The 13,649-nt window shown below is 45.1% G+C and overlaps 1 protein-coding gene across 2 annotated transcripts in view; it reads left to right on the top strand.

Annotated features, from left to right (window-relative positions):
• The first annotated feature begins 7,817 nt into the window (after positions 1-7,817).
• Positions 7,818-13,649, top strand: part of TAF4B (TATA-box binding protein associated factor 4b) — a 75,645-nt gene continuing 69,813 nt past the window's right edge. For both annotated transcript variants that reach the window (XM_050915773.1, XM_050915772.1), the window contains exon 1: positions 7,818-8,130. In XM_050915773.1, the coding sequence (XP_050771730.1) occupies positions 7,818-8,130 (313 nt within the window). The remainder of the gene's footprint in view (positions 8,131-13,649) is intronic.

Raw genomic sequence — 13,649 nt, 5'->3', positions numbered from 1 at the left:
AGAGTCCAGCAAAGGGCCCCAAAGATGATTAAGGGACTGGAGCATCTCTCCTATAAGAAAAGGCTGAGAGAGCTGGGACTGCTCAGCCTGGAGAAGAGAAGGCTCGGGGGGATCTTGTCAATGTATGTTAATACCTGAAGGGAGGGTGCAAAGAGGACGGAGCCAGGCTCTCTTCAGTGGTGCCCAGTGACGGGACCAGAGGCAACAGGCACAAACTGAACACAGGAGGTTCCCTCTCAACATCAGGAAATACCTTTTTTTTTTTTTTTTTTTTTTTTTTTTTTACTGTGAGGGTGACCAAGCACCGGCACAGGCTGCCCAGAGAGGTTGTGGAGTCTCCATCCTCAGAGATATTCACAGTCTGTCTGGACGTGGTCCTGGGCAACTGGTTCTAGGAGGCCCTGCTTGGGCAGGAAGGGCTTGGACCAGAGGACCTCCAGAGATCCCTTCCAACCTCAGCCATTCTGTGATACTTGGTGGAAAAAATAAAGACACCATCTTCAAAACTGTGTTTATTGTTCCAGCTCATTATGTTTTGGGTTTGAGGTTTTTTTCTTTTCCCTCCAGTAACTCTCAGGTGTGGGTGGAGAGAAGGGGTGAACTCAAATTGACCTGCCCTAACTACAGGTACCTAGGGTTTCCTACTGACTGTCTCTAGGCCTTCAGCTTGAATAACAAATTTTAACAGTGAGTGTGTGCTTTGAAACTCGGTGTGCATTTCACCTCTCCCAATACAATAGTACAGTAAGTGACTGTGACTTGGACGTTTAGGAGAACAGCACAGAGAAAATGGGGGAAGGAACAATATGTAAACAAGCTTTCCCAAATATGTGAAGAAGCATATTAATTTGCTTTGCATTAACGCTTTTGACATTAGACTGATTTTTTTTTTTTTTTTTTTTTTTTTTAGTTTTAACATTTGTTCAAAGTTTAAAATACCTCTCCGCCCCTTCAAATATAAGAACAGTGCTGGGGGGAGGGAAGAAGAAGAAAAAAAATCTCGATCTTTTTATTATTCACCAAAAGAAGTAAAAAGATAAATCCAGGTATTCTTTCAGGCACTTTTTCTTTTTGATCAAGTAAACCAGCTTGTTTGAAACATCCATGGAACTGAAAGAAGGAAGCAAGATTACAGTTCCAGGTTCAGAAATCATGTATTTTCATGCTTGTATGCTTTGTGTGTGTTAAGGGTGAATCAAATTATGAGTTCCCAGTGGAAGGCCAGCAGTTCAGCTAAAAAACATGCACCTGCTTAATTCAAGATGATATGCAAGCACAGGGAGGTGGAAATTAAACGCACCACTCCAGCAATAGTTTCCTACAACATGGTACTTGTGAGGATAAAGGAGAACAAGGACACAACCTTGTCATTTGAAGGAAAATTCATTATTTGCCCTGATGAAACTGATTTGCTATGTCCTTTTTCCAGTCAGTAGTGGGTTGTTTGGTTTGGTTTTTTTCCCAGAGAAAAAATAAATGGGCTGTAGGCTTATTTTCCCAACAAAGTTCGAATACTCACCAGAGTCTTAATTCTTGAGTGTTCTGTTTTCTTTTAGAAATAAAAATTTCTAATAGCTGGCATAACTACCTCTGTGTTTATAAAATGCTGACAAACACAATTAAATATAGTACATATTTTTAAATTTTGGAAAGTACCTAGTGGAGTATAGTTCCGACTGACATCTGAGCTTGTTTAATACTAGGGCACAGCATGAAAGAACAGGAAGACATCCTATATGCTACAACAGAATTCCAGTCTCTGTTTAAGGAGGTAGGTGAACACCAACCCCAGTTTTAATTTGTCTGCAGCTGGAGTTCACATTTTACTGGTGTAGTTTGTGTTACAGCTTTCGCTCAGCCTTATCGTGGCTGGTGTTAAGTGGTGGGAATGGGATGCAGCCCCATTTAGCCCCTCTGCTAACTCCACTGTTGGTTGCTGGCGGTCTCTTAATTCACCATCATGTGGTTCATAAGTCTGATTCTGACTGTTTGCATCGCTTTGAAATGCTTTACCAATATTTAGCAGCACAGTTTTTGCTACGGAATGTAACTAAATAGATTAGAGCACCACAGTTAGAAATCAGTAGTATTAATCATTTTGTCTTGCTCAGATTTTTAGTGCAAAAGATACTGAAATGCAAGTTGCAGAAACAGAGAAGGGAAAAAGAATCTGAAAAGAAAAAGAGAAAAATACCTAAGTCACAGAACAATTATGAGAGCTGTTGCAATGTTTTTGAAGTTCTAAGAGGCAGTAATTGTCTACAGTGCACAGAGCTGCTGAATGAACTTGTTTCTTCCTAAGCTGAGTTCTGTGGTTTTCCTGAAACTTGATGGAGCTACAGTTGTGCTAAAACCAATATGGCTGTTCATCCTCCACTGTGCAAAGAGGCATATATTCACATATTCTTTTTTTTCTTGTTTTCCAGAAGCTGATGATTGCCCCTGGTTAGTGTTGGTACAAGAAATGTAAAATCTGTCAGAAGCCCTATTTTTTTTTCCTCTTCTACTGTAACTTTTTAAAATGGGATAATTACTGCTCAGTGGTATTATGAGTCCAGTAAAAGTTCTGATTTGTGTTCTGTTTCATTTACTAAGTGTTGCAACGCTGTACATTATTAATGAAAAACAGATTAGCAATGTCGCTTTACATAATGCTGTATTATTATAGGCCACTGCGGCTTCAGTGATAAAACTGCTTTCTTTTAGTGAATTTTACTGGATAGCAAGTGGTATCCAGTATGACTTCCTAATATATTTATGTAATTCTTAAGATGTTAAGTCTTAGACCAATTTTTTTTTACTCTGTGTTCCATTGAGAATCTATTTGTGCCCAATGGCTAAGCCTTTAATACTGTGAATCTTTTTTGCAGAGGCATTTTAACTGTACCTACTTCCTGTTACTGTATATTTTCAGCTACCCATTTCTATTGCTTGTGCCCATTCCTCCCTTCTTTCTCCCTCTGTTCACTTAGTCTTCTGATCTTTCTTCCTCACTTAAAGCCTAGCTTGTGAGGTGCATGTGCTTCCCTGACCTTACCGCCTCATCAGATCACTTCTGCGGCTTCATGATGTAGCTTTGGGTTCCCCAAACCAGCAGGAACTGCAGGTGCATGGCCAGATAGGCTTTCCTCTGCTGGGACTTAACGTGCCTCATCGTATGGCTAAGCTCCGTGTTCGGTTCGCTCTCTTGTTATTAGTAGCTCAGTATAGTCAACCAAGCTTTATAGCTTAGAACAATATAAAAGTATATGCCTAATTCTTTTGTTGTACCTTCCTGTTATACTTTTAAATGTTTTATAAGGTTTTAAAGCTGCAGTGTCTTGTACCTCATGGAGCAAAGAGTTTGACTTATTTATATAAGTGTAATGTTTTTTTTGGCATTTGTGACCTGAATGTCCAAAAGAAAGCGGCACCTCCATAAAAGATCATCAGTCAAAACAGAAAAAACAGGACAGACTGTAAGGCTGACTATAAATTAAAAAAAAAAAAAATTTACTCAAATTGCAAACTTAATGTAGAGGTGTGGTTACTGAGGATATTAAATAGCCAGTTGTGATTTCACTTGGTCATTTTCATTAGTAAATAAATTCACATTTGCAACTGTATTCCCATTACTTAATCTTTTTGGTCATATCTTCTATTCCTGCATTTCCAACTAACTAATTCTCACTTTTTTAAAATGAAATTTTCTATTCCCTGATTTTTACTGCTCTTATCTACAGTATCTCATTTCTTTCAGCATCTTTTCCTGAAGAGCTAGTGTTCTTTGTTACTATTTAACTTGTTTCATGGTAAGCTTTTAATTTTTCCCATTAACTATTTTAACTAATGAGATTAAAGCTTCACATGTATTTTTTCCCTTCATGTTGCCGTTACACGCTTAAGTTAATTCCGTAGTGCTGCCAAGTCTCTGTCATTTAAGAAAAGCTTAAGGCAAATATTACAAGTTTCTCATTCCAGCTAATTTGCTGGTTGTATTTAATTGATGATTTATCAACCGGAGAGAAAATAAAACTTTTGTAAAAAGGATCGCTGACAGATTAAAAATCCTGAAGCATATTAGATGGATTTTATAGGGTTGTAGGAAACTAAAACCAAAGTGTTGGATGTGAAACTGACTTAAGATCTAAGGACTTTATAAAGGTCTGTCTTTGGAAGAGTTAAGGCCTGCTGCCTGGACAGAAATTTTGGAGGGTGGGTAGTTGGTTTGTATTTTAAATATGCTATTTGAAAGCCTCAAGAAAGCTTAGAACAGCAGAGACCGATTCAGTGTGCACTGTGTAAGTCTCAGCTGCTGGAAAGGGGTTATGCAGACCAAACTACGGGCAGTATATAGCCTAATAGGTCCTGGGAAGGAAATCTGAACTTCTGTTTACAGTAATGCTTTCCTATGCCCGGAAGGTAAAGAAGATACTTCTACATGAATGTCAGATGAGTCCATTCATGCGTTATTTGAAGTAGTAAAGCAGGCCAATTTGCCAAGGCTGTGCATTCATGGAATGAACAGCTAGATATATCTTCAGCTGACTTTGAAAAGCAGTTACCATATTTATCAGTATGTCCTGTACAAGGTCTTGGGGAAAAAAGCTGTAGACAAGAATGATGACTTCATTCAAAGTTTTTTCAATGCATGGGTTTTTTGGTGGTAGCAGTCACCTAAGAAAATAAAGATTAACCCCCCCGCCAAACTCCAGGTAGTGACAAAAGTAACTTTCCTTACATGTGCTGTAACCTGTTCAGTTATGAAAATAGCTTTAAAATTCCAGATTCTTTGTTCATTGTTATTCTGACTGACTTTTTGCTTTTCTTTTACTCTGGGTAATGAAGACTACATACTGGTAATATAGTATAACACATTTTCCCAGTGTGAAGAAAGGACCCTTCCTTTTATTTCCTGTGCAGTTTCATAGAATGATGGGTGCATCTGCTTTGTTTGGAGAGGACACTTATGGCACTTTAACATAGCCCCGTATTTTTTTAAAGATATGCATATTTCTAAATCTTCTAGGCTTTGTTTAGTGTTGGGTTTTTTTCCTCTTTATTATCATTGTGCTCTACTTTTTCCTGTGTTGTCTTTCATATCGCTTCCTTTGCTCCTTTTGCAGTCTCCATATGTTTTTCTCTCACTATGCAGTATTTTCTACTTCCTCTTTTCACGCTCTGCTGTGCCTCGCAGCTTTAGTGCATACACTTCTGTCTTCTTCAGCTGTTTCTTTTTGTCTCTTCCAGATATGCTTTCACTCCTGAGCATTTGCATGGGGGTCTCAGAGATTCCTTCAGAAGTTGAATGGCCCCAAGAAAAGAAAAACTTGGCCTTAAGTAATAAGCCAACTCCATTCTTCCTAAAGTCCAAAAACAGTGGACAGTGTGCCTTCCCTTGCATCCTCCTTCTGCCATCAGTCACCGTTGGTCTTTGCTGGAACTGAAGTTTCCCTGTCTCCTGGTCTCTGAGCATCCTTTGGCATGTGGGAGGTAACTCACTGTACCCTGGTTGTTACTTTACGTGTGTAACACAGCTTCATATGCATAAGAAGTGATGTAATTTGCTCAGACTTGGCAGTGCCCTAAGGGGTACAGAGACTGCCTTCCTCATGTGTAATCCCATCGCCTCCTCTTCCACTGTCTTCCTAGCCTGCTCTTGTACTTGGAAACCGTAACCATTGCTGCTGCTGCCTCTTTGGGATTTGGGGCTGAGTTTGTTCTGGAGTGGTAGGCACAGTGAGAGCTGGGGCAAGGTGAGAGCTGCGGCGATGGGGGAGAGGGGATGCTGTGTGAGAGAGCAAATGCTGTGTTTGGATCCTAAATAGGGGTTTTTTGTGTTCTTGAATATAGGCTTCTGTGGCACTGTGTTTCTTACCTGGTATGTTGCAAATGCAGCTGTGATAGCTGCGCTTTCTGCAATCTGTTAAAGCTACCAGTGTAACAATAGTGGTGAAAGCATGGTAGAATGAACTTGACATGCATGTAAAACACTAAGGCACTTATCCAGCTAGTCCATGCGACTTACCTTTATGCCTGCTGTTACCTGTAGTAGTTTGGGAGGGTACACTTACTTGTGTTGTGACCATGCTGGAAATCAAGCTATGGCCATACGCTTTCAGTTCTCAAGCGATTTCTGTTCTGTAGCTGTTTCGGTTTCTGCTGACAGCATTTTAAAGCAGTAATGCTGTGAAATCAAGCAAGGCTGTGAATGGAAATGGTCAAAAAGAGGAGCGTTTCCTTTGCTCCCGCAGCGTGACAAACCTGTAAGCAGCAGTGCATGGAACTACCTATCAGGGCATGGAAAAAGAGTTGTATAATTTTTTGCATTCTGTTCACATTTTACATGATTTTTAGTGTATCCTCAAGTATTAGAATTTGTCTACATTTCCACCTGAAAAACATAGTTGCAAAGGATGTTTAATACAAGGGTAATTAAAATGAAAATTGTTTGCTCTCCTAACATTTTGTTGGATTTTGTGCTTTTTGGACCACGATGACAAACTGTACACCAGGCCTTGGTTTTTGTAATGATGCTGGGCTCAACTTGGGCAGATGAGCAATGCCCCTGAAGTTTTATGGGTAAAAGAGAAGCATGTGCATAAGCATGCTTCAAAACCTAATGAAATTTAGTCCAAACTTAGCTATGACATGCAAAAACCTCAAAACAGAATTACTGAAGGTCACGCTGACATTCCTATCAAACAAGCAAAAACTTTCAGTTATACTCTGAAAATTGTTTTTGAAAGCTATGTTGTACATATCCTGTAACGATTACGCTTGCTTTACAAGGGGAGTGAGTTGCACGTCCCTCCTCAGCCTTTCTTCAAATCGAGCCCCGGGCATGAAGGTCGAACAGGGCAACTTTGTCCCCTTCATCCATACAGGTGCGCGCTGCTTTCGCCTTTTCGGCCTGTCAGCAAGTTCAGCTCCGGTCCTGAGCTGATCGCGATATGGGCAACTTCTTACACTTGCTGGAGCTCCCTTTGTTTTTTAATGGAAGCCGCAAGGACACCTGCAGCCCCCAGGTACAGTCGGGTGTCTGGCACAGGCAGGCGGGCCGGAGGATGATACGGCGGGAGGAACGGCGCCTTCAGCTTCGCGGCTCTGCTGCGGTCACCCACGCTTTACCTAACTCAGCTGACTAAAACCGGGGCTCTGGACGGAGGCAGGCGGGCGGCCAGTGTAGACGGTGCTAGCCGGCGGCGGCCGGGAAGGCAGCCGGGTCCCGCAACGAGGCGGGGGCGGTGGCGCCGCCTACCCGAGCGAGTCCGTCCCGGCGGGGCTACGCAGCGTCTCCCCTCGGGCGAGACCCCGTTCCGGGGCAGGGTGGGCCCGTGGGCCGCGGCCCCTCCAAACCCCAGCCGCCGCGGGGGGCTCTCCGAGTGCCGCCAACTTTCTCCTCAGCGCCGGCCCCGCCCCGCGCGCGGTCCCACCCGGTGTGGGGGGCGGGGCGGAGGGAGAGAGCCGGGCCTCGGCGCCTGCGCGGGGGTCCGCATGGCTCTCTAAACACGGCCGGCGGGGGCGGGCCGCGGCCGGGCGGGCTCTGAGGGGCGGCGGGGCCGGGCCGGGCGCCGCCGCAGTAGGGCGCGCCGGCGGCGTGGGCCCGCCCTCCGCCCGTCCTCCTCTCCCTCCTCCCGCCGCCGGCAGGGGAGGCCGGGCCGGCCGGGCCCACGTGCGCGGCGCCCGGGAGCCGGCGGAGCGGGGCCACCATGTGTTTCCGCGAGCGAGCCGGCGGCCGGGGCAGCGCCTGAGCGTCCCCCGCCCGCGATGCTGCGGGGCGGCGCGGGGCTCCACGCGACGCGGCCGTCCCCCGTCCCCTCGCCGCCTCCTCCTCCATGAGCACCTCGGCGGCGGCGGCTCCCGTCAGGCTGATGCCCGGCGGGCGCTCGGAGCAGGCGGCCGCCGCGCCGCCCGCGAGGCTCCTCTGCGCCCCCGCCGCGGGCCCGGCGCCCGACCGGGGCAGCCCCGCCGCCAAGGTGCCCGGCGGCCCGGCGCCGTCCGCCGCCCCGCAACCGCCGCGCCTGGCGGCCGCCCCCGCGGGGGCCCCGGTGGCGCGGGTGGCCGCCCCCGGGGGCCCGCGGCCGGTAGCGCCCAAGGGGCCGCCCACGGCCACCCTCCAGTTACCGGCCAACTTCCAGCTGCCCCCAGGTGAGTGGGCGGCCGCCCTCCCGGGCTGCCCCAGCTTCGGGCTGGGTCCCGTGTCGCGACTTACCTGGCGTGTCGCGCTCCCCGCTGCCTGGGAGCGGGGTCGGGAGGACGGGGTGGCAGCCGGGCGTCCCCGGCAGCCCGTCGCCCTGCCCTTGCTGCGGGGGGACGCGCCGTAGCGAAGGACGGGCGGGACGGCGGGGGGAACGGGCAGCTGCCGCTGCGGGAGGGGGTGTTTCACGGGTGTGCCGAAAGTTTGTGGCGAGTTGCTTTTCTGCCCCAAACTTCTGGGAATGGGGGTGTTTGTTTGTCTGTCTGGCAGGGCATGGGAAACGTAAATGGGTGAAGTCAGTTAGCGCTGGGGATGCTTATGGCATCTGAGATGCTTACAGCGTATCTGGAGGATGGATCTGGAAGTCTCTGGATTAAGGCAACTTTTTACTTTCCTGGATAGCACGAGGAGCAGGAGGACTAACGAAAAACTCAGTGGCCGAGTTACCTTAGTTTGTGACTTGAAAAAGGCTAATTGAGGCTTTCGTGGAACTCGGATGAACGAGTAACACGGGGAAGCGTGAACGTGGGTTAGCGACTGCAAAGTAACTCCCACTTACAGTGCAAGTCATACTGCTCTTACTCCCCCTCCACGCAAGCTGTTCTGGAGGAATTGTTTTCACTGTTACAACCAGGCCGATGTGAACCGTTATTGAAACAAAATATTACCCTGCATAAGGAGCGTAATGTTGAAAATTCGTTACGTGTTGCCCTTTGAAACGCTTTTTTCTATAAAGCATATGTGGGAAACGAAGAGTTTAGAGAGGTACCATGCTTATGGATGTACTTCCTATAGCGGCAAAGAAAATATTAATGTAGGAATTATGGGGTGCTGATAAAGGTGGCTTAATACTTTGGATAGCAGCAGAGGGTTAGCCAGGGCTCCTACATGCACTTTCTCACAAGAGGAAGAAGGTGTTGTTGGTTCTAAACTTCCCGCTCTTCGCTGTCAGGCTATATTTAAATGCTTTTTAAAAAAGAAAGTGACTTTGATTCCAGTGGTCTTGGTCTCACTATATTGAGACCCCAAGATATGTAATCATTTTATTGCTATTGTTGCTATAATTACTCCTGCCAGGACATTTCCTTTGTTGGAGCATCTGTTGCAATTACTTTCAGGTAGGATGTTGCCTAAAAGGATGACTGGTTTTACATTAATTCCTGTGCTGCTGGTGCGTATTTGCATCTCTTTCCCTCCTCTTTTTTTTCCTCATGTCTTTGGTAAAAGACATGTACCTCTCAAGGAAATATATAATGCTAATGTATTTAAAAAAAAAAAAATTGTCTTAAATCAGTAAATTTCACTGTAGATTTCCCAGCACTCACGTGATGCTATAACGTCTGGGTAGTCAGCAGTCAAGGATGAGTCTAAATCCTTGCCAACTTTCCTCTGGAATGAACCATGGTGGAAATATATTAATTTTTTTGTAGTAGGGCCCTCCAGATCTTCAGGTTTTCTGTCTAATATTTTGGCTTTCTGGAATGTGTTGGCATTCAGTTAAACATCTTTCCGTGAAGGTGAATGCTCACGCGAGTTGCCTGTGGTTTGGGACCTACAAGTTAGCAAAACTTTTGTTTTTCCTAGTAGCTTGGGTTTGATTACATCAAGGTATGCTGCTGAATGTCATTCTGACTTGTATTGTGGCAGTAGGCAGGTGTAACAAAAGTAGCATTACCCTTCGGTTGCATCAGTTTGTTTTCCTTGCTCCTGGGACAAGAAACAAAGCAAGCAGACTTCGTATTGGAAGTTCAGAGGTGCCAGTACTGTGCGACATTGTAAATTAAGAGTAACTGTATGGAGTTTAATGCTCTAGAAGGAGCATAGAAGTTTTCAGATTTCAAATGGATCAATGTTTCAGGGAAACTTGTCTAAATAATTGTCCTAGGGATGATTTAAAAATGCATTCTGGCTTGAGTAAGTGTTAGTATTCTACCTCCATCTTCTATGTGGATTCAATTTTTAATGAATAATAAAATCATTTGGAAATTTAAATGCAAGATGAATAGCATTAAATCTACAAGTGTTAGCATCCTTAAAAAAGAAAGTGGAATAAACCACCAAATTCTCAGGCTTGAAAAGTTTGTATTTCAAATAAATTGCAAAATCTAGCCATGCAGGATAAAATACAGAAGGGAGAGTGCACTTGGCTTTAAAATCACGGCATTCAGCATGTGGCACCTGCTAAGAAAAATGCATACAGAAAGCATCCTCCCCTTGAGTTTCAAAGGGAGATATTTGAACTGGCTTGTTCTGAGGAAGGCTGGACAGCACTGCCCTTACTGGTCATCCTGAAATACTCGTGAGCTGCTTGTGGCCTGGAGCAGGTATTGCTGCTGTGCTGCTACAGGGCTGCAGTCTGGGGAAGGAAGGGCACCAGGGGAGTTGTGTTTGCCCCCGCAGCTTACAGGGCAGTGGAGGTTCATGGAAGTCATGGATTTAGGCCGTTCTTTCTCTTCCATCTCTACCTCCCCCTCCCTCTTGCCCAGAATAAAGCCAGGAGGTGGGAAAGGCAGATGACCAGGTATGACTCCTCACCTCTCTGAGCACGGATTGTCCCTCTGCCAAGTGCCACTTTACCCGGTTACCCAGGAAGGATCACTGAGCTTCACAAGTTCTCCAGGTCTTGCAGGACCCAGACTTGCTCATGAGTAACAAGGGTTTTTCATCACTTTCCTATGTTTTCCTCTACAAAGTGTTGGTTTTCAGCTGAGTAGCCAGCTGTTAGACCAGTGCTGGTATTCAAGGCCTTCCTCCTTCACCCTCAGGGTATCTCCTGTACTAGCAGTCAGGAGGTGTGAGTCCACCCACAGCTTACGGCTGGCCACTGCTGGGGGTTTTAGCACACAGTAGGACTCCAGCTGGGGACTGTGTCCTTTATACACCTTCAGCTGGACAGATTCTGCCTTGAAGGTTTGGTTGTGGCATTTTGACCTTACATACCATCAGCTCTTAGACTGAATGGTTGGGCTATGTCTTCCTAAATGGAGGGAACTTGTATGATCTACCAAAGGGACCCTTCCTCAATTGCCATCTTTCTTGACAAGAACACGTTAGCAGCATTTCAGAAGGCTTTGCATGTAGCAGTCTGTGGGACTGGCAGGGAGCAGACCAGCCTGGCAAGTACAGTACTGCCTCTGTCCTGAGCTCTGCTGGTCGTGTGGTCTGTGCTGATGCTCACAAAACTGCAAGAGTTTTGTGTCATGGACCATCTGCTTAACAAGAAATTGTGTCCTTGGTTAACTTGAGCTTAATGTTGGGGGGAAAAATGGTTGGGCTGTGCTATTAACAGGAGGAAATAGTTAAAGGCTTGGGAAGGGGAAGGAGTGACAAGGTTTCCGTGGACCATGATGAATGTCTATAGTTCACCTTAGTGTCTTTGGACCCCCCACCACTTTGGAGAAATGGAGGGTAGAAAAAGAGCATAAAAGTAACAAGGAGAATGTTGTTCCTTGGTTTTCTTTCTTCGTTTCTTGAACTTAGTTTTTTGTCACTTCTGTGTCTGTTCTTGTGGCTTTCATTCTATTCCTGGCCCTGGAATGCTCATTACAGGCAGGTGTTGAAAGGACAATTAGCAGGTGTATCTGCTTCTCTTGTGGAGGGACGAAAAAATACAGAACTCAATCGAATGCTAAAGTTCCTCCATTTTTACCTTAGGATCTGCCTACAGCAGGAAGCTCTTCAAAAAGCTCGCCTGATGCCACTGCTGCTGGTTACAGGGCTATGATAGCAGCTGCTGGCGCTTTTCACTATAGCATCAGCTGCCTCTGGTGTGTGTATTTCTGTTTTACGCTTTCCGTTATTGCTAATGCCAATGGGCCTGAACAAGTATGGTGTCAGCAAAGAGAAGTTGCCATGAGTCTGCCTTAATTTGCACTAGTAAGCTGGTGCAAGGCATGGCTGCCGTATAAAGTTTCCTTTGCACCTGACTTGGAGGGGAATGGCAGCAGGTACAGGTTCTTGGTTTCAGTTTGCAGCTCAGTTGTCTTCGCTTGGATGTTTTGGCTTGTCCCTGGCAGGTTTTCCACTGCCTGCAGCTTATCTAGGCTCATAGTGGGTAACTGTTCAGAAAGCACAACCACCGTTCGTGGCAGGTGGCCAGGGCTGTGTGGCAAGAGGCAGGCAGTCGGCGTGCAGACACCTGTGGGTGGGAGGGAGAGACGTTGGTATCCCAAAACTGCTATGGGGTGGTATGGAGCCTGATCTCATTGAGTTTCTCTTAATTGGATACAGAAACTAAGGTAACCTGAAGGGGTAAGGGCTGGTAAATGTCTGGATGCTGCCACCTTCTGCTTTTAAAGTTGGCCTAATACCTCTCAAGTACAGTACTCTGAATCTCCCTCTTCATGTTCTAGTTGTTGTTTCTTGGTTGTAAAACTGCATGAGAAATTTGATATTTTCATATTTATATCTGGTCCTTCACTTTGGAATAGGAGGAAGCACTGATTTTAAAATACTTCTTAGTTTATATTATGTTTGGGTAGGAGGAGGCTATCTAAGATTTCTTGTTTCAACAAGACAGAAAACCTAGAAACTCCTTCAAAGTCTGCAATTTCTGGATGTTGATAATCTCATGAAGTCTGAGCATAACACTTGTGCTGTAGGATGACCAGTAGGGGCTAAATAATACATAGTCGCAGCCTTTTATATCCCAGTAGTGTCCTCTGTTTAGCAGGTTTATCAGGACGGATTCTTTGCAAACTTCTCTCTTCACATTAGGTGACACCAGTCAACTTTTTTTTTCTGAGGAGGTGTCAGCAAAGCTTTGGCAGGCTTGAGGAACTAAGTGAAACTTAAAAAATAGTGAGTAAATGTCTTCCGCTGTAACCAATAGAAATTTCAGCTGCTCTGTAGGACTTGATTTTGCTTTCAGGACTGAATGTGTCTAGCAAAAAAATGCCTTCATATCATTAAATGCACAGCCCTGTGGGAATTCAGATTTAAATCTTGGCAGAAGATATAAAGCTAACTTCTAGATTTATGGTTTTCACAAAAAAGCCAGATGCATTCTGAATACTGAAGCACTGAAATATGATGCTCAGTAAAATTAATGTTAAATGCTGTTCAGATTTTACAATCAATTGGAGTGTATTGCAAAGAATTACAGCTACAGATTGGTAAATAGTAAACTTTTTTTAATCCTTAGAAGAGAGAGAATGTGAGCCTGACTTCTCTTGCTTTTGCAGTATTTAAAGGACCGTTCAGCATGTAGCAGTAAAAATAGCAGCATCCACACACAAGTGACAGCTGGAAGAAATACTAATTATATTTCAGTATTCTCTTCTCAAAGATGCTGATAAAATAGGTAAACTCATGAGTTGGTATTCTGAGTAGTTTGCAATACCAGATTTTTTTTTAAAGTTATCTTAGAGAACCAAGTATTTGTCATGCCATGTGGTAGAAATCTGTGCTGTGTTTAGTGGGTAGGATTGTATGTTACAGTTGTGTATGCAAGTTTTGCTGTAAGTTGCAA

Source organism: Gymnogyps californianus, chromosome 2, assembly GCF_018139145.2.
Source record: "Gymnogyps californianus isolate 813 chromosome 2, ASM1813914v2, whole genome shotgun sequence".
Taxonomy (NCBI): Eukaryota; Metazoa; Chordata; class Aves; order Accipitriformes; family Cathartidae; genus Gymnogyps; species Gymnogyps californianus.
Note: the sequence above shows the minus strand (reverse complement) of the source record. Positions and strands in the feature narration are given on the sequence as shown.